This window comes from Xyrauchen texanus, chromosome 8 (genome assembly GCF_025860055.1).
Source record: "Xyrauchen texanus isolate HMW12.3.18 chromosome 8, RBS_HiC_50CHRs, whole genome shotgun sequence".
Classification (NCBI taxonomy): domain Eukaryota; kingdom Metazoa; phylum Chordata; class Actinopteri; order Cypriniformes; family Catostomidae; genus Xyrauchen; species Xyrauchen texanus.
In genome coordinates this window covers 5,661,490-5,687,077 of record NC_068283.1, presented here as the reverse complement: position 1 = coordinate 5,687,077, position 25,588 = coordinate 5,661,490, and the positions used below count along the sequence as shown (strand labels likewise).

Below are 25,588 nucleotides of genomic sequence, written 5' to 3'. Positions count from 1 at the left end.
ACTGAGTGATCATGAGGATGGATTATATCAAGATGTAGTTTAGAATGTAGGTGCGAAAAACTTCATATGAACAAAATAGTCTTCTTCCCTCTCACTGTTGCTGTCTTGCCAGTGATTACCTCTTAGTAATCTTATTAGTCTCTTCACACTTCAGCACAGAAGGTGACGATATGCACTTAAAAAGCTGGTTTGCATCCCACCATTAAACCCACCGAAGAAGAAGATCCCCGTCTTGAATTTTGATTGTTTACATTTCTACATGAACACATTTCTGCACATGGTAACATTGCGACAGTGTGAACAGACGAGACAGCAGACATTAGACTGCCTGTGCTCTGTGTTATGTTGTGAATGCAGTGACTGTTTATGACTGTAGCTCAAATGAGATCATGTCTGATTTCGAGGAGTTCGAGAAAGAGCTGAGCGAAAATCGACAAGGTAAACATTCCTCCAGTATTCATGTGCTGTCGTGTGCTGGGATTATTTTTTACAAGTTTGGTTATTATGCTGTTCTGGTTCAGTCTATGTCTTTCGTGTGGCTTATGAACGTAAACGAACGATTTATACCGATTTATAGTTGACGCCAACTGTTATTTAATTTTACAGTACTACACATATCGACCAAAAGACAGTAACTGTTGCTTATTATTTTTTTTTACTATATTTATATTGACCTGTTTGAAGTTGTCAAGATATTGAGTCCAATGTCCAATTACACAGATGTATTTTTGTCTGTCAGTGGTTCTATATGTTGGATTCAAACACCTTGTTCAAAACCCTCTCATATTAGACACATTTTAGTGATTTTTTTTCCCCCTCAACTAAAGTTACAATGTCTTCATATTTTTTATGATAGCTGTCTGGCAAACAAGAGAATACAATAAACCGAGTGAGTGTGTGTGAATATATATATATATATATATATATATATATATATATATATATATATATATATATATATATATATATATTAGTTGGCCAAAACAACAGTTTGATATTTTTGTAAGTTTTCTTTTTCATTTTTATTGTTTCATGTTATGTGTTTCATAATCAGTGATGAGTAACGTTTTAAAACATTTAAAAGTAACTCGTTTGAATATTGCGTTTCTCAAAGTAACTTAATTAATTAAAAAGCGCAAATTTGGAAAGTAAAGTGTTACTCTACTTTTGCAATACTTTCTCTTCGGCTATGCTATGCATTCCATACAAATAAGCCATGCATTGCATACAAGAGACATTACAGGTCATGCTAGCTACTGTACAACACTCATGTGAAAAGAACATGGTAAACAAACAGATATTGTCGTATTTATAATAAAGAATTAGTAACATGAATACGTGTGAATGGTGAAGAATAACCATAGTCTTACCTAAAGCAGCAATGGCCAACACTTGTACCTGCATCATATGTCTTCACATGCAGTGCCCATCGACAATGCGAGAGTCAATTTAAGATGTTCTACAGAAGTCCGGATAAAATTCAGTGGGGAATGCCAGCCGAACTTGTTCAAGGAATAAGTCTGATGAATAAATGAATATCTTTACTAAAGTCATCTCAGTTCATGCTTCTTTTTGTTCGATTCACATATCTTGTATTATAATTATATACATATATATTTAAATAAAATAAAAGACACACACATTTAAAACTATATATCTTTCTCCAATGCCCCTCCCCACGATCCTTCCAAAAAGGTCAAATAACTGCCCCACTTCCTATTAAATACCCTCAGGTTGCCTCACCTTCTATCTGACATTTCTTCAAATGCCGCCACCCTGCCCATCTCCATGCACCACTCCCGAAATGAGGGCACACCAGTCGACCTCCATCCCCTAAGAATAATCTGTCTGCCGATCATAACAGTGGCTAGAACCCAGTTTCTTATGTATTGATCCCCTTCATTAATGACTGCCCCATCGCCTAAAATACAGAGTCTGGGGCAAAAGGAAATTTGAGTGCCCAATACGTCAAATATAAGACTTAACACACCACCTAAAAACATGGGTTGTGTCCCCCATCGTCTGAATTGCATCACCAGCATGTGGGTGTGTCTTAAATACCAAGCCTTTTCAATCTAGAGGGGGTCCAGTAGAATCTATGTAAAATCTTAAATTGCATAAGGCGCACCCTTGCATCTCTAGATGCAGACTTGACATTTTTTTAGAATCCTAGCCCACACTCCCTCCTCCAATACCAAGTTTAAATCTTTCTCCCATAATCTCATGAGAGAAGCTGAAGCTCTGTCCCCAAACTCTGAATTTGCTGGGAGTAATACTCTGATGCCTTGTGACCTTTTCCAAAAGCAGTAATCACCACTCCCAGAGTATCTGCTGCTTTAGGGGTGTGTGTGCTACTCCCAACAATAGTACAGAGTAGGTGGCACAGTTGTAAATATCTAAAGAAATGGCTCTTTTTGGGTGGAATCAAAAACACGCATGTGTGTCTCTTTAAATGCAAATGCGCTGCTGCTCCCAGCTCCCTTTCCAGAAGAGGGCTGTGTCTTTACAGCTTGTGCTTTGGATTCTATGGCAACAACAAATCAGAACGAATATAGCTGACACCGTAATTACTGGATTTCAGCCATATATGTATGAACCAGAGTCGGACACTGATGAAGGAGAGACTCTGGCAGAACTTACATAGTTTTCAAAAAGACAATCACCTTACTGTATTGTGCATAATGAAGGTGCGGTTATGAATTATACAGACACTAAGCATAAAAATAACAACATAGCTCTGGTCTCTGTGAATACAGTCACAGACAATGGTAACTTTAGATGCATTATCCGTGGAATCAGCTAACAAACACATTCGGAAAGGCGATTTGCAAACATTCACAAAATATAAAGTGCGACACTTACGTCTTCAGGATATAAAGCTGAAACACGAACAATTGGTACTGATCCATGCTTGAGAATATTTTTTTTTTTAAATCCTGCTTTATATTGACCCTCATTCACAAAGCAGTCTAGTGTAAAATTATTTGCACAAACATACAAACATTTTGGTATCTGATGCCAGGAGTACATGAAGACTCTTATGTTCACTTTGACACTTTTCTCACTGTAGCTGCTCCAGCTTGGAAAAAAAATGGCAGACTGTGTGTAGATCACTCAGTGTAGCATCTATGATAATAGGGTGGAGTCCGTCACCAGTCGTGGGCAAGGCCTGCTCTTAAGTGATTGGTTTTCTAAGGGAGGAAAACCAATCAATATGAGACACTCTTTTTGATTAATAGAAATAAAAGAAAGAGTGGGTCCGAGACTAAAATGTTTTCAATTGAGCAATCAACAACAGTGTTGCAGGGCGGAGGGTGGGGCCGGGTCATGATTCCACACTCTCGGCCCCTAATCAGGCTAATCAAGCCTCCGAGAGGGATAAGGGCCGACCGGAGACAGCAGTGCGACAGAGAGAGAGTTACGGGCAGCTGTCCAACACCTGTGTTGTGTTTGGTTAAGTTCATTATTAAATTATCATTTATATTGTCAAGCCGGTTCTCACCTCCTCCTTTCCCTTTTACCTTGTTTCACTGGTGCCAAAACCTGGGAAGGAGGAGAGATGCACCACAGTAGAGTCCTCACCACTACCATCCATCCCAATGGAGCAGCCATGGCCATTCACCAGGGGACGGAGGAGCCCGGCCGCGTGAGAGCGGAGGAACGGCCACTATCTGCGAGGGGAGGAGGGGTTCCTAACCGACTGCCTGGAGAAGTCAGGGCCACTGCCAGGGGCGGAGGAGACCCCTACCAGCCACTGAAATGCAAAACACAAAACAAACCCCAGCCAACAGGAGAAATAAGCACAGAGCATTTAGATTCATCCGCAATACTGTCCCGAAGGTGTTCCACTCTACAAAATAAACTCCTGCTGCTAGGTGGAACCAGCACAGAAAAAGCATGCAGAATCCTCAAACAGTCAAGCGAATGTTCAGTGTGCCGGTCCACTTGGCTGCAACGTGAATACAACAAGATGACTTACTCACTCCATTGGCTTTATGAAGGACATTGCTTGTTGTGGGTATGTGAATATTTTATAGCCATCCATAACATCTATTCTCAGTTTGGCCAGGAATATCAGTGCAAAAGCGACCTTCCGTTGGTGTAAAAGTTTCTTGCATTCCTTGAATCGATCACGTATCCCTCGTGGCGAAGTCGCAAAGTCTGGGAAAAAGAAAATGCTGTGGTTCTTCCAAGAAAGACTTCCTTTACTCCTCGCCTCACATAACACAATATCTTAATTGGATGATCTCAGAATTTGACCAGAATTGATCGGCACCTGTCTCACTCTGCAGATTGCCGAGCAGCGACCCTGTGAGCTTGCTCGATTTCCACCTTACGGCCTGCTATGCTTAGCAGTTTCGTAAAGAGCCCATTCAGGAATTTCACCATATCCTGTCCCTCTGCTCCTTCAGGGATTCCAACGATATGGATGTTATCCCACTAGCTACAGTCCTCCATGTCCTCCAACTTCTCCCAGACACGCCCCAAATCCACCTTGGTTGCTAGCGGATTAGCAGATAATTCCCTCTCCGATGGCTCTAGTAATCTCTCCGTTTCTCGACATCCCCCACTCTTGTAACCACATCAGTGAACTTCGCCTCCATGTCAGTGATCAATTGACGTATAACAGCAAGATCCTTCCAAGTCTGCAACGACCTTCGTCAGCATTGCCGACATGTTCAGCATCTCTCGCCGCATTTCCTGTACCTCTCTAAATGGACTCCCAGGCTTGCGGCCTGTTTGGGGGTGTCAGCTTGAGCATGTAATGTCTTTTAATGTCTCCAGAGCTCGAGGATTTTGAGTTCTTTGACATATTGTCCTCCTATAACAGTTATGGAACAAAGTGTATAACTGTACCAGTTTATGTCATAAAAAGTATTCAATCTAGCAAAGTGCGTAGAGCTCGCCGTTCACACGTCCGATTATCGCATGGCATCACGTGACCCCAATACTGGTACTTTTAATATTATTTATATGTGAGTGAGAGCAGCCAAGCCTCCAGAAGACTCTCAAATCCAGTGCACGCTTCTTTGAGTTGGTCCACGGTGCATACAAACGTTGTATCAACTTGATTCCATTCAAGTTGATACAACTTGAATGGAATCATTTTAATGCTTCCAAAATGCCATAAAAACAGTTTGTTTCATGAATGAAACTACTTGTTTATTATTAAAAACATTTTAGAAACTATTTTGAAACTAAGAAATTTTCTCTGCATACACAATCGATATAGAATGTTGCTCTGAACCACTGATCCAGAGTAAGCTTTTCTCATCCAATTTTCCCAGTTACGGGGAGCTCTAACATGGTGCAGTTTGGCTGCATAAGTCCATGAATTGAGTATTTCACCCTGTGTATCATGTCGTGGCCAGTGGAAGACTAGTCTTATAATCCCTCTGCCTAAATGCGTTTGATGATTTTTTTTTTAATACAGTGTGTATTGATACATGAATCAACCACGTTTCACTCAACTGAATGTTGACCTCATAATTACTCTAAAACACGAAATGCGCATGTGCGTTAGCGAGTTGATTGACAGGCGATGTATGTATCTAAAAGGTGATTGGCTCTTTTACCTGCAAGGTGGGACTTTTGGGTGCTAGAGCTTCTTGGTTAGGCGTTTCAATTTATCCCATTTATTTAAATAGAAGTGATTTGTCTCTATCTGCTAAATAGTCTTTGGCCTCACACTCTATAGAACAGCAATGCCAATCATGTACTACGTCTCCTCCCTGAAGTTTGCACACTTTTACTCCTGATTTCTTGCAATACAGGAACAGTAGAGGTGTACAAAAGCAAAGCGTAAATTTATTTAAAAAGTAAGTCAGATGTTATGGTTTAAAATAAACAATATTGCATTACTTGTTACTCAAAAAATGTAATCTGATTATGTAGCACACTTTAACCGTGTTAACCCCAACATTGTTCATAATTGTTTTACTCTTTTTAATTTACCGTAATTTCCGGACTATTGAACGCACCTGAATATAAGCCGCACCCACTGATTTTTAAATAAAATATTATTTTGAACATAAATAAGCCGCACCTGTCTATAAGCCGCAGGTGCCTACCGGTACATTGAAACAAATGAACTTTACTCAGGCTTTAACGAAACACGGTGTGGCAGCGGGGGCATGGTCAAGCACCCGTCCGGGAGAGAAAAGCGGTAAGGGCACTTACACCTGAGCTAAATTATGTCTAACACCGGTGTCTAATTTCAGTAAGCATGGGGAGAGCGGCATAAAAAGGCAGCAGCCACAGAGCTGAGAAAGTGACACAAGTCAGTCTAGTGTTGGCGCATAGAAGAATTGAGAAACTTTATAAAATTGATTGTAAACATTGCTGTGGCCATTAAAAGCCTTACCTGGAACGTCAAGTGCCCTGCTGAAAACTGTCACACTGGTGCCCGTGTGACAGTTTTCCCAAGAAGGACACGTGAAGCAGGGCACTTGAAATTAGACACCGGTGTTAGACATAATTTAGCGCAGGTGTAAGCGCCCTTACAGCTTTTCTCTCCCGGACGGGCGCTTGACCACGCCCCCGCTACCACACACGGCTTGTAATAAAACATTTGCAGTAAACAGTAGCCTACCAATAAAGTCACTGGTCACTATCTTCCTCGTCCTGTGCACTGAAACCATTGAAGTCATCTCCTTCGGTGTCGGAGTTGAATAGCCTCAGATTTAGTTGTCTTTTTGCACTGAGTCAATTCCTCACACTGCTGTTTCCAACTTCTTATCATCGACTCATTAAGACCAAGCTCCCGTGCAGCAGCCATATCAATCGCCTTCAACTTGAAAGCAGCATCATGTGCGTTTCTCCATGTCTTTGCCATGGTGAGGGTGACAAAATTACTACCGTAATCAGAATGATGGGAAGTTTGAGCGCGCTCGATTTAATCTAAACAGTAAACAAAAAAAGTTGTTTTGAACTTAACCCGTTGGGCAATTTTATTGGTCTAATGAAAGCTTCACGCCGCCAAAAAACTGAGCACGTCACAGAATGTTTTTTTAAATTTTTTTTATATAAAATTTGAAAGTGGGAAAAATCCATATATTAGCCGCGTCATTGTATAAGCCGCGAGGTTCAAAGCGTGGGAAAAAAGTTGCGGCTTATAGTCCGGAAATTACGGTAGCTGAAAAGCTAAATAAAATTATACAGTATATTGCAGGAGTAAATTTACACAGAGATGTACACTAGATTTAATTTGTTTGAATAGCACCCCCAGTGTTCACAAGAAACCTACTACTGTTTAACGGCAGGTTTATATGTGACAACTTATCCCATGTACTGCGGCAACTTGGGCAACCATTCAAAAAATGTATCTAATTTGCATTTGGACATTTGACTCTACCTTATACCCTCATAAAAAAATTTTATAAACTATATTCAGTTTTATTCAATCCTCCCATGTACATATTACTCAAAAAAACTAATGTAACCAAGGAAACTTGAATCAACTAAAAAAGTGTCTTGTCATGCATTATCCATTGTTTGCTTAGCCCATTTTGTATTGAGACAACATGAATATTTTTTTGTTTGGTTTACTGAAACTGGGAAAAGGATTTCTATTTCCCAGCATGCTTTCTATGGGATGCAACAGGGAGAGTAAATGTTAAAGTTAAGTGTTATTTTATGTGTCCTAAAGGGGGAGACATGTTAACCCTTGTGTTGTGTTTTCCTTATTACTTTCTGAAACATACATATGTTTACATAGACAATGGCATATCACAATTTACAGCTGACTATCCTGAATCAAATGAGCCAAAACACAACAGTAGATCTTGAAATATTCCTCAGAGTGTACATGGAAAGACGATACACAAAAGGGTGCTAAACACACATTGTGACTGGAACACAACATAAGGGTTAATGTTTTGTGATGCTGAGATTACAAGACTTTCTGTTATGTTGTAGTTTTGTGTGTTATATCATGGTGAAGAATGTAGCTTGAGTTTAGGTTGAGAGCAATGCATCTTGAGTTATAGCGAGACTAAGTTGCACTCAATAGTGCTTCCCAACAGCATGTGTTTAGCATGCTAATATCTCTTATCACTGGCTAGCATTTCACTAAAAGTGTTTCATTTGAGTTATTTTGACATGATACATTTTGTCTGGTTTACTTAATTCAATTAGGTTCCCTCTACTGAAAGAATTAAGTTGAAATTACAAGGTAATTTTAATTTAAGAAAACTCCGATTGAATTAAGTTCAGCCAAAGAGCTATTTTTGGAGTACTTGTGACAACATCCCCATGTAACAACTAGCACAGGTTCCACTGTATTTATAGACCACACAGATATAAACTCATATGTTTAACATAGCTCAAATCTGTCAAATATTATCCATCTTTTATTACTAAAACCAATTTTAATAATAGATACTTTCAGTACCTATTTCAGTACTTTCATCTAGCATTATGACAGCCAGTTTTACCCGGGCTAACACCATTTATTTCCTTCAGAAAATTGTAAAACTTCTGGCTATATGGTAGGTATATCTTGGGGTGCATTTTGAAGCTTCACAAAGAAAGAAGATATTTCCCTCAAACATTATTTAACACTTTTACTGCAGAGAGAGAGAGGGAGAGGTATAAGAGGAGTCATAGTAGCTCTCCAGGTCGCAGAAAGAATCGGCTCCGCTGGAGCAAAGACAGAAGTAGTCGCACTCAAGGGAAGTACAGCCGAGACCGTAAGAGCAGAGAGCGCAGGAGTAGCTCCAGAGATCATAAGAAACACAGGTGACTAGACACCACACAAGACAGGCTAAAAGTCTGCCTGCAAAACATGTCTACTAAGCAGACAATTTATTAACACAGCCTACATACAGTAGCAGATGAAGTATTTTGGCCTCTTCTTTTCTCAGCTACTCTCCATGCAGGACAAGGAAGAAAAAAAATGGCAAATATTGGGATGTGCCCCCTCCAGGCTTTGAGCACATCACTCCATTGCAGTACAAAGCCATGCAAGGTGCTGAAACGTTTTCTAAAATGTTCAATACTTTTATTTTGTGACATACTGTTATAGTGTAAAACCCATCTTGTCACCATGTGTCCTTTTGAGTCAGCGAGTGAGTCTGTTGACTCAACAGAACTAATTAATAAAACAAAAAACATCATCTCCATTTTGGCAGTCCACATAACTCATTTGCATTATGATTAATTATGGTCATAGTCTAAATTGGTTGTTTTTTATGTTTGCAATGAAGCTGCTGGTCAGATCCCCAGCATAGCTCTACTGGCTACATCCACTAATACTGGTTTGGCAGTTGTACCGACACAATTGCCCATCACTGGCAGTCAGATGACCAGGCAAGCACGACGCCTGTATGTTGGCAACATCCCATTTGGCGTCACTGAGGTAAGTGTCCCAGAGTAGTATCCCTCATAACATGTTGTTTGTATAATTCCTGTGTTAAAAAGATCAGCATTGCTGGCATCCCTGCCAGCCGTCTAAACTAGGTTAACCAGCAATCCTCCCTTGGTCAGCCTATTTGCTTTTTTTTTTTTTTTTGCTGATGAATAAGTTCCACCGACTTGACCAGCACCAGACCAGAACTAACCGGATTAAACTTTGGAAATTGGACATTTATGTTGGTCTAAGCTGGTTCTCTCAGCAGGTTCTTTTCAGTTCTGTTAGTCGTAGGCCACGCACACCCAAAATACGCTTGTCTTTGTCTCATAGGAGTCCATGACTGAGTTTTTCAATACCCAGATGAGACTTGCAGGACTGGCTCAAGCTCCCAGCAGTCCTGTGCTCGCAGTACAGATCAACCAGGACAAGAACTTTGCTTTCTTAGAGGTACATTTTCACCTGTTCACACCAAGGACGAAAAACAAGCTAAACAAATCGCTGATGTCTGTTCAAAATTAGAACAAAATTAAATATGGTTAAAAACATTATTTTGAAATGCCAGGACTCTGTGCTTAAGGTGGGTGATATACAGTTGAAGTCAGAAGTTTACATACAGTCATTAAAACATATTTTTTAACCACTACACAGATTTCATATTTGCAAACTATAGTTTTGCAAGTCATTTAGGACATCTACTTTGTGCATGACACAAGTAATTTTTCCAACAGTTGTTTACAGTCAGATTGTTTCACTTTTAATTGACTATATCACAATACTAGTGGGTCAGAAGTTTACTTTAACTGTGTCTTTAAGCAGCTTGGAAAATTCCAGAAAAGGAAATCAAGCTTTAGGCAATTAGCCAATTAGTTTCTGATAGGCTAATTGGAGTCTATTGGAGGTGTACCTGTGGATGTATTTTAAGGCCCACCTTTAAACTCAGTGCCTCTTTGCTTGACATCATTTGCTTGGTTTAATCAGCCTAGACATCAGAAAAAATTATTGTGGACCTCCTCAAGTCTGGTTCATCCTTGGAAACAATTTCCAAATGCCTGAAGGTACCACGTTCATCTGTACAAACAATATTACACAAGTGTAAACACCATGGGATCACACAGCCATTATACCGCTCTGGACGCATTCTGTCTCTTAGAGATGAACGTAGTTTGGTGGGAAAAGTGCAAATCCCAGAACAACAGCAAAGGATCTTGTGAAGATGCTGGAGGAAACGGGTCGACAAGTATCTATATCCACAGTAAAACGAGTCCTATATCAACATAACCTGAAAGGCTGCTCAGCAAGGAAGAATCCACTGCTCCAAAACAGCTATAAAAAAGCCAGATTACAGTTTGCAAGTGCACATGGGGACAAAGATCTTACTTTTTGGGGAAATGTCCTCTGGTCTGATGAAACAAAAATTTAACTGTTTGGCCATAATGGGCATCGTTATGTTTGGAGGAAAAAGGGTGAGTATTGACAGCCGAAGAACACCATCCCAACCGTGAAGCATGGGGGTGGCAGCATCATGTTGTGTGGTTGCTTTGCTGCAGGAGGGACTGGCACACTTCACAAAATAGATGGCATCATGAGGAAGGAAAATTATGTGGATATATTGAAGCAATATCTCAAGACATCAGCCAGGAAGTTAAAGCTCCTTGCAAATGGGTCTTCCAAATGTACATTGACACCTGTGACAAAATGTCTTAAGGACAACAAAGTCAAGGTATTGCATCACAAAGCCATGACCTCAGTCCAATGCAAAATAACAAGCTATCATATAAAGCATGCAAAATACAACACACACTGAAAATGACTTGCTATAAAGATCCATTGCAATCAAAAGGCTTTTTATCCATGTCTGTGAAGTCATCTTAATTGTAATATTCTCCTACATGTTGACAAAATTAACTTGTACTGTATATGCAATTAGAATTGACAATCTTTCCCGGACCAAAAATATTAGTGACTCATCTTGCATTCATGGATGTGTACACTTTTTTTAATTTAAAGTGAGCCTGTTCTTAAATTCTGGATTTGTTCAAACCATGACATCTGAAAGTAAATGAGGCTTTATGAAATCCTCTGAAATGAGGCCAAAATCAGCCGCTGATAGACATTTTGGTGGTGCACAGGAAAATAACATTTCCATTATGAGACCGGGATCCTCTGAGCTATTCCTGACTCTAATAAGAATGTCTGTCTGCTCCAGTTTCGATCAGTGGATGAGACCACTCAGGCCATGGCATTTGACGGAATTATCTTTCAAGGGCTGTCACTGAAGATCAGACGCCCTCATGACTACCGCCCTCTGCCAGGCATCTCTGAGCAACCTACTTTTCACGTTCCAGGTGAACACATTTGTCATATTCTTTGTTTTTGTTTCTGAGGTTTTGGATTACAAATTTACCAGTGTATTAAGTATAGTTAAACTTCCCACAGTGCTTTTGTAAGGCTGGGTAAAAATATTGTTTTCCGATGAATCGGGATCTTTACTTGAACTATCTTGGAATCCATTCTTAAATCCCAAGATAGTTATTTTACTCTGTTTCCTCAAGTCAATCACTTGAATATGAAACCAAATTTTGCACTATGCGATTAAAAATTTCTATGATTAGTCACTGGCTGATACATTTTCAGATTTCACTTACCAGTGATTGAGTAGTATAGTGGCGAAGAAGTTCAGCAGCAAGATCCTTTCACTGCGTTCACTATAACGACAGATCTACTGTGAGCGGTGCATGAGCGAGGACACTTCTCTTCCGTGAGAAACAACAGCGCCTCTGTACTGATAATAAAGTTATCTATGGGGCCGACGGCCTTTTTTCTTCTTTAAAAAGGTCATAATAAGCTGAGGTTATTGCTGCTTCAAGGACAATGGTGGGCAGGTTGAGCTCAGCGTGAGCCATACGGCAAAATTAGGCTCAACGCCGAAACTATCTGCTCACTGCCATGTCTGGGAGACGTCACCTTGTTATTCGTGCTTGCAGTGTAAAAGTTACCATCTGTTAATATGGGCACCAAAACAATAATGCGCCACTCACATCCAGCTCACGGAGGATGTATGAGCCAGATGTAAATGTTTGCTAAAACAAGATTCACACAATCCATTCGTCATTGAGTAATGTGTCTTTTAATATCCTATCTATTCTTTACAGTTGTTGATCAAAAACAGAAAAGAAGCCATGTGACTCCTCTCTCGTTAAAGGGGTCATGACATGGTTTTTTTTTATTGTATTATTATGTTCCCTTAGGTGCAATTATAGTATTAATATATTTTTTTTTTTAAGAAAAACTTTTAAAATCTAGTGATTTATGACCTTTTCCCACCCTGTTTCTCATCCTCTGATTCAAACAGTCTGTTTTGGGGGCGTTTTCCATTTAAGACTTCAGTGTTAACGCTCACTGTTATGATTGGCTAACGTCAGTGCCTATGTATCAATTATTGACGCTCCAGCCAGAACAATATGCAAGTAAACTAAGTAAAAACACTGTGATTATTCATAATGAATGAAATTGCGCTTTAAAAAGTAGTTTAAAGTTTAAAATAGATTACTTACAGTTTGCGTCGTCGTTGTTCCCAGAATAGTCGGCACGGACTTATCTTTGAGCAACAGTTTTCTGGCAAAGCCAGCATCATATTGAGATTTGTTCTCAAAACAGTCATCCTTAAAATGTACAGAACAAACGCTTAAGTTAACACTGCCGTGACTGGGTCAGTCCGCAAAAAATAAACTGCATCCATTTTTCCCTGACGCCTGGATCTTTCGGCAGCTTATTCAGAGGTTTTGTTTGACCACAGCCAGGAACAGCACATCTGTGTGGCATCGTAATTTTCCTGTGCACAAGTAGTCTCTGTCAGAGCTCGCTGTCCATCGACTGAACACTTGTGAGGCGACGCGGCGATACTGAAATGAGCGTAGTTGTCTTGCGCTTATAGCGTAGTTATCTTGTGCTGGAGGCGGTCATATGCAAACGCTGTTACGTCACTTCTAACCGACACGTCACTTCTAACCATGAATCCAGAACGAGCTGTATTTTGAGCTTGATTAAATAAATGATTCGTTTAGAATGGGGAGGACGTCTTAAAATATTAAACTTGCAGGACGTTTTAATGATACAAAGACCTCTTATATACCAAAAGATCAAGGCAAATTTGGTTTCTCATGTCATGACCCCTTTAATATGCGCTCATCCAAAATACCCCTATTCTTAAAAGACAGTACCGTACAGTTCATATATAGACAGTATAGTAAAGGACAGGCACTTTTATACAAAGCAACTTTCAAATGAGGAATACTACAACAAAAGCAACATTAGAAGTGCCCCAGTACAAAGTTCCAGAATTGCTCAAAAAGAATAGGGGTGTTATGTAAGCTAGCATAAGTGCCTTATAATATATGCGAGCAGCAACTTGCAGGAGAATGAGATAGAGGTGTGTCATTTGCTTTCTTAGGTTTGTTAAAAACCAAATGTGCCATTGCATTCTGGATCATTTGCAAAGTTATGATTGCACAAACTGGAAGGCTGGCTATAAGTGCATTGCAGTGGTCCACTCTAGAGATGCCAAGAACCTGGACAAGGAGTTGAGCAGCATGTTCATATAGGAAGGCTCTGGTTTTACTTTTACACAGCACATATCTGCATGACTGGGTGGTCTTTGCAAAATGGTCCATAAAGTTTATCTGGTAATTAAAGGGATAGTCTGAAAATGAAAATGTTCTCATTATTTACTTGCCCTCATGATATCCCTGTTATATGACTTTCATTATTCATCAGAATACATTTCAGCCACCAATGTTTTAGTGCAGTGGGTGGACTTTTCAGATGGTCCCTTACGCACTGTAGAGACGAATATACAATTAACTTTAAACATAAAACTACACTGTTTAGAATTACCGGTCTACCCAAGAAAAAGACTCTTTAATCCACAGTTTTCCTGAGCAACTGAGCAGGGCCATGTTGATTCTAATTGCCTGTTGTATTTCTGGTCTCGAGATGGCAAGTAAAAATGGCCAAAACGAACGATCCAGAGGAGAACAACAACAATTTAAGTGTTACTTGGAGTAACAATGAATTTCAGGGCCAACTTGTGCAGTTGTTGGCTGTCATAACTCGGACCATTGCTTCATGTCATCTACACACTTAGGTGAGGCACTGTCTATAAAAAAAAAAATTTGTTATCTCGACTGTGAAGTATCTGTATTTTTTTGACAATTTTTTACAAATGTAATACCTTAAACATTTAATTACCCATTAAGAATAAAGCCAATGTGAACACTGGAGACCAGAAATTGAAAACAGTCGAATCATGGAACACTTCCACAATCAGGAAAAAGGTGGATGATAATAGCACCATACAGGACAAAGGGATAATCAAACAATAATTAAATCACAAAATAAGATGTGCCCCATGTGCATGCAGTCTTCATACAGTTTCTTTCTCTTAAAAACAAGAAATCATTGAGAGTTTGAACTTGAGCTCTTTATCACTCTGTAGCAAAATGGCTAATTGCCTATTAACTGCTCGTCTTCGTTACCTTTTCAAAATGTGGCCCCCTCTGAAATTCCACATGCATTTCATCCTGGCGCAGACTCTTGAGGAACGCTTTACTGTAGCTTGGTAGGTTTTGGTTTATATCTGAATTTATCTGTTTCTTTACTCACAATGGTAGGTTTGTGTGCTTATCCTGGATGTCTCAACCCAGTTGACAACTTGAGATTACTTCTGTATCATGACAATGCAAATACGTCACACGAGAGACTGCTTGAACTCTGTCACGATCCCCTGTTGTCTGCCCCGTGTTTCACTTGTCAACTGTCTTAAACTACACTTCCCATAATTTCCTGCCCTCATCACTGCCCATGCACTTCATTGTTCTCACCTGTTTGTTGTTTAGTCCTCATTACCCCTGTATATTTAAACCCTGTTGTTCCTCCATTCCTGGTCGGTCGTTGAATGTGGATGTTTGAAAGTAGATGTTTGGATGTGTTTGTTCATGTGTCATGTTACCTTTGCCCTCCATGGATGTTTCTCCGGCATGTGTACCCCTTGGATGTCTTTCGTGTTTTTGATTTATTTTCCCATTGTGGATGTTTTATTTGTTCCAGTGTTGTTTGTCTAGTTATTTTGCCAATAAACTGCATCCTCACCCCTCGTCTGCCTTCTCCTGCCTTCGTAACAAACTCCACCCTCTCGTGAACCTTACCGTAAGAGATTATTTACAGTTAAAAGAACTTAAATATTGATCTTTTTTTGCACTAAAAGATTATTTAACCACTGGAGTCGTATCAATGACATTTAGGCTGATTGTCTGAGATTTTTGGAGCTTCAGAAATCAGATCACCATCCACTTGATTTTAAGGACCTGCTGAGCAAAGATATTTTTCTAATTATCTTAAAATGTGTTCTGGTGTAGAAAGAAAGTCATACACACCTGGGATATAATGAAGGTGAGTAAATAACGAGAGAATTTTCATTTTGGGGTGAACTATCCCTTTAAGCAGTCCTGCTAGATACCTTGCTAACCTGGGCGGTGTTATCATTTACAAGCCTAGATGAATGGTGATGAGTGATAAATTGCTGGGCTGGCTAGGAAGACAAGGAGCTCTGTCTTGGAATGAGAGGAGGAGCTTGGTTTCATCTGCAAAGCAGTGGTAGAAAACCCATGTGCCTGAAAGGGTATGTAGGTAGAGCAGGAGAGGGCTAAGCACTGAACCTTGGGGCACCCCTGTGGTAAGTGGATGTGACTTGGACACTTCTCCTCGCCATGAAACACAATTCTTGTAACAAAAAGGATCTAACTGTAAGGTGGGACTGTTAGGGTGTAGATTGGAGGATTTGGTGGTAAAGCATGTCTTAAGGCTGCAGTCATGTCCAGTAGAATGAGGATCTCAAAAATGCTCTCACAACCACATGGCTTAAGTAAAGAAAAGCAAGTCAGTCTTGATAAATGTCCACATTTAAGGAATTATATTTTAAATGAATTAGCCTCCTTTTGAAGAAACTCTCAGAAAACATGTTCATAGCTTCTGAATGTGTTGTGAATTGTTATCCGCCTAATACCTTAAATGAAACTGAACAATAAAATCCCGATGTCTTTGTTTTGTAGGTGTTGTGTCGACAGTAGTACCGGACTCCCCTCATAAACTCTTTATTGGAGGTCTACCAAATTATCTCGGTGATGATCATGTACACTTTCACCCTTGCAGTCAATTAATACATCGACTTTAAACACTGTATTACAACCCACTATTTCCATTTAAGAGCACATGCATCAATACTTTGCCATTTGTCTCGCATCTTTAGTCACAAATGCCCCCTTATACTGTTGTACTAAACGCAAACAGGTTGTGAATAGCACCTTTTCTTCGACAATTTTTAACCTAAATGTTACATTGTCAAGACATTTTGACACTCAACATTAATCACCTTTACTTTATTCTACATATCTTTCACCATAAAGACATAATAGCAGTGATACCGAAAGCAATGAATGTAGCTAATTAACTTACAATCAATAGCAAGGCCATAATGAGTTGGAGGTGAATGTACCCTGGTATTCATATTCTCATCTATTTTCTTTTTGCAGTCATTGTTACTGCATTGAAACTCACAGCTCTTTCATTTTTGTTCCCCCACTTTGTCCCCCAGCTAGGGGCCTGTAAGATCGTTAAGTCTGCACTCATAATTTGTTCAGTAGTACTGATCTACTGCTGCCATGCCAACATGTAACACAAGGCAAGTAAGACATTCCGATCCTTACACGGATACACTTCTTAACAGCAGAGACCCTGCCCACAGGGCTCCGTCTCTTCCATCAGTCTTTCGGGGTGCAAACATCAGTGTTACTTGGGTAATAGGGTTGGAAAAGTGTGAATGTGAAATGTTTGGAAAATGTAAGCAAATTTGAGTGCTGTAAAACTAATATGAAAAAAGGGGAATGTACTTATTAGTATGCCCACACAGAATTTTGGCCTGTGTGGGCCACAGGCCATGTTCACAGTAATACCCTTTCACTTGAAATCAAATTTGCTACGTTTACGCCTCTCATCCATAATAGAACGGTGTTTTCCTCCACCGAAAATGAAGCATTTCGAAAATGCTCTCCATTATTACATAATTTGGGAAACTAGGACATCAGGAAACTGAAAACGGATTAGTGTGGATGTGGCCTCAGCCTGATTTTAAACCATTTGATGTGTACTGTACAGGGAACATATTGACTGGTCTGAGTGTTTTGAAATGTGGATCTCAAGGGCTGTCTGACTGTTCCCTGAAAAACAAGGAAAACATCATTTCCTGACCTTCTTTTAAAAACTGACAAAATTGCCTGCAAAGAAGCAGCATGCATCTTTTTTCTCTTACATTCTAAAGTGCAACATTTAAGTTTTGTTTAAGCAGTCTTTTTGAAAGTTGTATATTTAGGAACCAGATTTAGAGAACATGTAAGATTAGAAAGACTGAAAATCAAAGTTTAAAAATTGAACATAAATGGGAACTGCTTAAAAATGTCTCCCATTAAATTGAATATGATTGTTGTTTTATTTACAATACTTCGCTAAATGGAGATTATCATATAATAATATGAATAATTATTGTATTTAGTTATTGACTGTTATTGTTAATAATAGCAGACCATAACAAATTATAACATATACAGTATATAAGTAATAAGTAATGCAAAGTAGATAATTTTTTTTTTACTTTTGTGTGTTTCATTATCTTTTTCTTGATTTACAGTTGGATCATGTCTGATAGTTTGTTGTTTATTTAAAGTTTATTTTAAAGTTTCTACATATATATTATATTTATTTAATAATAAATATGACTAAAATGTTATTTTTTATATATATATATATATATATTTGCAAAAAAGGGTTTATTTACTCTTTCTTCATGGGTTGCATTAGAAAGCTAGGCTCTACAGTTATTCCTGCTGTTTTGCAAACATTTGTATGTGTCCTCGATTCTTGTGCAGGTTAAAGAGCTGCTGACATCATTCGGTCCTCTCAAAGCTTTTAACCTTGTCAAAGACACATCACTGTCCAAAGGCTATTCCTTCTGTGAATATGTGGATCTCAGCGCCACTGACCAGGTATTGAGCTAAAAAAAAGAATAAAATATTAACTAAAATAATAAATTAATATATTATTTAAAAAATATTTATAAAAAAAAAACATGACTTAAAATAATACATTAATTAAAAAACATGAAAAACATATATTTATATATGTATATTAAAGGTGTTTTCAATATATATACACACACACACCAGTGCATTCATAAAGTATTCAGACCCCTTCATGTTTTCACATTTTGTTATGTTGCAGCCTTATGCTAAAAATGCTTTAATTTTATTTCACATCAATCGGAACTCCATACCCCATAATGACACAGCAAAAATCTGATTTTTGATCATTTTGATAAATCAAATTTATTAAAAAGAAAAAACTGAAATATCACATTGACATAAGTATTCAAACCCTTTGCTATGACACTTGATATTTAGTTCTGGTGCATCCCATTTCTCTGGATCATCTTTGAGATGTTTCTACACTTTGATTGGAGTCCACCTGTGGAAAATTCAATTGATCGTACATGATTTGGTCTCGCAGCTGAAAATGCATATCAGAGCAAAAACCAATCTATGAGGTCAAAGGAACTGCCTGCAGAGCTCAGAGACAGGATTGTGTCGAGGTACGGATCTGGGGAAGGCTACAAAAAACATTTCTGGCTGTATTTAAGGTTCCCAAGAGCACAGTGGCCTCCATAATTCTTAAATGGAAGAGGTTTGGAACAACCAGGACTCTTCCTAGAACCGGCCAAACTGAGCAATCATCTGTTTTTTTCAGCAGCGGGGACTGGTCAGGGTTTAAGGATAACTGAACACAGCAAAATATAGAGATATCCTTTATGAAAACCATGTCTGGAGCGCTCAGGATCTCAGACTGGGCAGAAGGTTCACCTTCCTACAGTACAATGACCCTAAGCACACAGCCAAGACAATGCAAGAGTGGCTACGGGACAACTCTGTGAATGTCTTTGAGTGGCCTAGCCAGAGCCCGGAATTGAACCCAATTGAACGTCTCTGGAGAGACCTGAAAATGGCTGTCCACATATGGTCCCCATTCATCCTGACTGAGCTTGGGAGGATCTGCAGAGAAGAATGGCAGAAAATCCCCAAATACAGGTGTGCAAAGCTTGTCGCATCATACCAACAACAAAAAAAGACTTGAGGCTGTAATCGCTTCCAAAGGTGCTTCAACTAGATATTGAGATAAGGGTCTGAATACTTAGGTCAATGTGATATTTCAGTGTTTTTATTTTAAATAAATGTTCAATGTTATCAAAAATCAGTTTTTTTCACACACACATATTAATGAGAACTTTAGTTTCAAATGTGTTTAATTGTCCTTACAATAATGTCACAATGCAATAAAAATCTTAATGGTCTTAAAAATAAACTTTAACTTCAAACTTAAATTTCTTGTTTTTTCTTTGAAGTCATGAAATGGGACCTGGACATGTTTTCTTAAGATTTACTGCTAGAGTTGTCTTGTTCTGTTCAGGCGGTTGCTGGATTGAATGGCATGCAGCTCGGTGATAAAAAGCTCATCGTCCAGCGGGCTAGTGTTGGCGCTAAGAATACCAATCCTGTAAGTGCCAGTCCTTCATTCTGGATGTTGTAGGCATTGCAGTAACAACAGTTCTTGTCACTAACTTCACTTTCCTTTGTCATTTTGCTATTGTAATCAAATTGTCTTAAAGTGATTTTTAGTGGATGTATGCTGTCAGTTCCCCTCAAGTTCACATAGGTGTCCTAGCAGAGAGCCCACAGGTGTAGTTCAGCACATTTTCTATGGACATGTTCCACTAACATTTGACATCCACAAATTCTCACAATATTTAAAGGCTTTTAGTCCTTGTATATTAGCTTTGAGTTCATCTATATGCCAATGCACATCTAATGGGGCATTTACACTTGGTCACGTTATGCGTGTTTGCTGTTTGGATTGCTATCAGATCATGAAAAGACCATGTGTATATTCCCTTCAAGATGGACTCAAAATGGATATAAATCCTCCGGAAAGTGATTTGAGATACATTCCATTTGAAACTCAGTCAAGTGTAAATTTTTAATAAAACATCTGTTGTTTTAACAAACATTGTTTTTTTTTTAATGTTTTGTGTGAAAGGTGTGCTTCTGCTAACTTCCTTTAAAATAAATGCCACTTGGTTTGATATTTCGTTTTTTTGCAGTGCAAAGACATTCAGATGTTTTCATTCTCAGACACTTTTGGGGGCCATTACATGTTTTAAACATTAAATGGCCAAATCTCAAGCTATTGAATGGACAGTCTTGAATCATGCTTTCTGTTCACTAGACTGCTGTCATCGAGACGGCAGTCATGCTCCAGGTGCCAGGACTGCAGAGGGTGCACAACTCTGGGCTTCCCACAGAGGTGCTGTGTCTGTTGAACATGGTCATGCCAGAGGAGCTGCTAGCCGATGACGACTATGAGGAGATTCTGGAGGACATCCGTGAGGAGTGCTGCAAGTATGGCACTGTGCGCTCCATCGAGATCCCAAGACCTGTTGATGGTGTTGAGGTGCCAGGCTGTGGCAAGGTCAGTCAATAGGAGTAATGCATGGCTATGGTTACTCTGTATTTTATTATCGGGATCCGTATTCATATTGTTGTTGTTGTTGTTTGTTATTATTATCATCATCAGAAGTAAGAATTTGAAAAAGTGCAAGTGTCATCATCTCACATTACATTAACTTATTTGAAAGGAAAGTGAAACTAGAGCATGTGTATCTGGGTTATTACACTGTAACAGTATAAGGATGGGCAAGGAGGAGGCGGGAACCGGCTGAACAGTCAACGTAAAGTTGAATGATATAAATTAACTTAATACCAACATAAACAAACGTGCAACATGGCCGCGTGCGTCTCTCTCTCTCTCGATCCGGACTTATCCGGCCACCCCTTATCTTGTTCTCCTGCTGATCAGCTGATTCAGCGCCGGATTCAGCCCAAGTACACCTGGATACAGTTTTTCTCGGTTGTTGGCAAATATGATGTTCAAGCTTCTTGGAGAATTCATCACAGTTCTTCTATCTATTTAGGCTGTCTCAATTACTTCTGTCTCTTTATGTAATCTCAGACTGACACAATGTTCAGTGGGGAGGTCTCTGTGGGGCCATGTTATCTGTTGCAGGGCTCCCTGTTTTTCTGTTTGCAAAAGGAACGTTTGGGAGACTACAACATTTATATTTCCTATTGACACACTAAAGCTGAAGATATTAATTAACCATCTTAAGACAAATGCTTTTGTGAAACATCTTATGTGCCTAAGACTTTTGCACAGTACTGTATATAAGAAGAAATATATAACAATTGTTGTAAAATATGAAATATTATTGTAAATATATGAAAAACTAATGGTTTATTTATTATAAATTAGTAGCACACATTGTAAAAAAAATCTGTGAATTCAAATGCACAATCCAGAAATAATGATAGCCTCAATATGTAGAAGGGTTGGAAACTTATAAAATAATATAAAATGTTTAGTCTTTCTCCTACCCTAAAAAGATGTGACTGTTGTGAAAGAGGCACTTAGCTATAAGCTACATGATAAGGGAAACCATCCAAAATGATTTTAAACCTGCAGACTTCTGAGACATCGGTATGATAATGCTGCGTGATTGATTGAATTAAGATTGAAATCACAATACGCCCTTGCGTTATCCATTATACAAGGGGTCGAGGTCCTGTGGCTCTTTGTTAAAAATCAAGCGGCTCACCGGGTGACTCACTATTCACCAACACGTGATCGTTTAAAACGTTCTAGAGATAATTTTCCAGCAGAAAGCGTGGGTGCGATTGCAAAACTTGAATTCAATGACACTGTTTTGATTTTCTTTCTCACGAATTAGTCATACAGCCTACTCCTGATGAACAAGGTTTGAAATGAACACCCGGCAAATGCAGATTTTTCATGTGGAGTATTTTGCTGATGTACCAGCCACTGTGGAGGGCAACCTGTAAGACTTCTCAGAGTGATATATTACAAGAAATTAGACACAAAGACGTGCATTTGATGAAACGTGATTATATTTTGAAGAACAGACGAAAGAAAAGCAGCATTATTGTATTGTATTACAGAAACAAAGACAATTGATATATATATATATATATATATATATATATATATATATATATATATATATATATATGTATATATATGTGTATATGTATGTTTGTTTTTGAGTAGTCTATGGGCAATATAAACATTTTATTTTCACTTTGTTTTTGAAAATAGTAAATTATTATTTTGTGCTATGGATCTTTCATAAAATGCATCAACCAAAAATTACAATGTGTATATATATATAATTCTTAACTTAAACAGTGATTTGATGACAAAACAAGGTGAGTGGCAAAATATCGGTATTGACCTATTTTTTTTTTTTAAATCTGTATCTGCCCCCAATTTTTTTTTTTTTTATGCATATAGCCTCCATGTTGTCCAGTTTGAATCATTTTAATTCTTCTTAATACATTTCCACTGTAGATAATTGCTTGTTTCAAACCGAGCTGTCAGGCTTTGGCTAATAGCAATAGTTTTTGTTCTTTTGCAGATTTTTGTGGAGTATATGACTGCTGCTGAGTGCCAGAAGGCCATGCAGGCGCTGACAGGACGCAAGTTTGCTAACCGTGTTGTGGTCACAAAATTCTATGATCCAGACATGTATCACAGACATGAGTTCTGAGGGGACAGACAGCTCACCTGCTGAGAGAGGAAGATGTGTTTGCACCATCTGAGTGTGAAGTTCTAATGAGCTCTAGTTTTACATGTATTATCGACTACTCTTACTTCACAATTTCTTTCTCTTTAATTGCATACAAAAAAACACGTAGAAGAATAGCCAAGCGGAAATGTTTTAGATATCATTAAGAGGCTTCAGTTTGCAACTGTTGTTTATCAGTGAAGTGAAGAAGCTTCACAGTGTGTGCTAACTTGGCAACACAACAAAGCGTCAAGCCCTACATCACGTCTCTTCCAGTTTAATCTTAAATTTGCTCCAAACCAGCCAAGAAGGGAAAAATTACTTGACAATTGAAATTTATCTCCAAAAATGTCAGAGAAAAGAGCATTTGAAAAAAAAAGTTAAAGCTTGCTATCATGAATAAAGGAAGAAATGCTATCTGCTGTAGAAACATGGAAGTTCAGTTTCATGACTTTTGTCTTATTTCCTGTCATGTCAAATGAAGCCAATGTTAGATATCTCGCCCTACATGTCCACTGCCAAAAGTGGAGCCAGAGACCATTTAGCTCAAGACAAAGCACATTTATAAAAATGAATAGGAAAAAGTGGAACGCCCAATATGGTGGATGTAGAAACAGAAGTCCTGCCTTACAGGTAAAAGAGCTAATCACGTTTTAGATTCAGACTCGAGAATGTGCATGCACATTAGCTATACAAGCCTGAAAAATTGCACTTTTTTAAAAGCATGATCTTCGCTAAAGATGCACAATTTATAATACCATTGTTGTCAGATTTAACTGCTGGTTTGATATATGTTATATGATCGTAATCTTGACCTACCTTTTTAAAGATTTCAGTCTTTCCCCATTCAAGTAGATAGGAGGTGTACTTTTATGCCACTTGTATCCACAGAAAATAGCTGCCCAGGAGAATATGCAAGATGGCCGCCGAATGGACTGACTTGCCTGTAAAAGGGACTTTTGTGGAGCTGAGTGAGCATTTTCAATTAATCTCAAAACTCTCTGTGAAGGGTTTTGAGACACACATTTCTTCACCTTTAGCTAAAATGTTCTCAGATTTGCTCTGCCTTCAATAAATGACATATGATCTGAAGTGTTATCACTCTAGTGTCCTTTTTTTGTAATCCCATCTAAAATCACATGAATATGATTTGTTAGATGTACTTGAATTTGGAAAATTCCAGAAAACTATGTCAAGCCTTTAGACAATTAGCTTCTGTTTGGCGAACTGGAGGTGTACCTATGGAAGTATTTTTTAAGGCCTACCTTCAAACCGTACCTCTTTAATCATGGAAAAATTAAAATAAATCAGTCAAGACCTCAAAAATTATTGTGGAACTCCTCAAGTCTGGTTCATCCTTGTGAGCAATTTGCAAATGCCTGAAGGTGTCACATTTATCTGTGCAAAAAATAGTACCTAAGCATAAACACCTTGGGAGCACGCAGCCATCAAACCACTCAGGAAGGAGATGCATTTTGTCTCCTCGAGATGAACGTAGTTTGGTGGGGAAAGTGCAAATCAATCCCAGAACAACAGCAAAGGACCTTGTGAAGATGCTGGAGGAAACGGTTGGACAAGTATCTATATCCACAGTAAAATGAGTCCTATATCGACATAACCAAATACAAACAAAGTGTATGTACACTTCTGACCCACTGGGAATGTGATGAAAGATATAAAAGTTGAAATAATTCTCTCTACTATTTTTCTGACATTTCACATTCTTAAAATAAATTAGTGATCCTAACCGGCTAAGGTGTATGTAAACTTCTGACTTCAACTATCTCTCTCTCTCTCTCTCGCTCTGTCTATCTATAGATAGATAGATACACCGATCAGCCACAACATTAAATCCACCTGCCTAATATTGTGTAGGTCCCCCTCATGTCGCCAAAACAGAGCCAGCTCACATCTCAGAATAGCATTCTGATATTATATTCTTCTCACCACAATTGTACAGAGCGGTTATCTGAGTTACCATAGACTTTGTCAGTTTGAACCAGTCTGTCTCTGTTGACCTCTCATCAACAAGGTGTTTCCATTCATAGAACTGCTGCTCACTGGATTTTTTTCTGTTTTTGGCATAACTCTTTCCCCGCCAAACACGGAATTTTCCGGGTTTCCGTGTTTTAGGTGTTATACGGTAAGGAAGACCCCTCCGCATGTTTTGAAAGAGTACGCAACTCTTTGATCAAAGAAACAGACTGCGATCGTCTCAAACATGAAGAAGTGGAGTATTGAGAAGCTCAAAATATCAGACATAAACATGCCTTTTTCTCAGCTTTTTGTCTGAAATGTTGTTTTTTGACAAAACCGACTTCTGTTCAAGTCGCAATAAAAAAAGAACAAATGAAGATAAAATAAAAATGTTTTGCCTAAAAGCAGAGGCTTAGATCTTTATTGTGATATATAGCATCTTCATATATTCATGGAAGAAAATA

At 38.6% G+C, this 25,588-nt stretch overlaps 1 protein-coding gene across 2 annotated transcripts; it reads left to right on the top strand.

The window, feature by feature from the left end:
- Positions 1-24,227, top strand: LOC127648455 (splicing factor U2AF 65 kDa subunit-like). 2 transcript variants are annotated; one of them, XM_052133134.1, is made up of 11 exons: positions 1-438; positions 8,574-8,739; positions 8,865-8,968; positions 9,207-9,358; positions 9,683-9,799; positions 11,559-11,697; positions 16,459-16,536; positions 18,299-18,444; positions 19,919-20,005; positions 20,735-20,977; positions 22,998-24,227. In XM_052133134.1, exons 1-11 carry the CDS (start codon positions 390-392, stop codon positions 23,127-23,129), a joined length of 1,413 nt encoding a protein of 470 aa, XP_051989094.1. In that variant the 5' UTR covers positions 1-389; the 3' UTR covers positions 23,130-24,227. The 2 variants fall into 2 exon arrangements, with proteins under 2 accessions (XP_051989094.1, XP_051989093.1); XM_052133133.1 differs by lacking the exons at positions 11,559-11,697; positions 16,459-16,536 and having other exon boundaries at positions 3-438; positions 18,328-18,444.
- Positions 24,228-25,588: the final 1,361 nt, after the last annotated feature.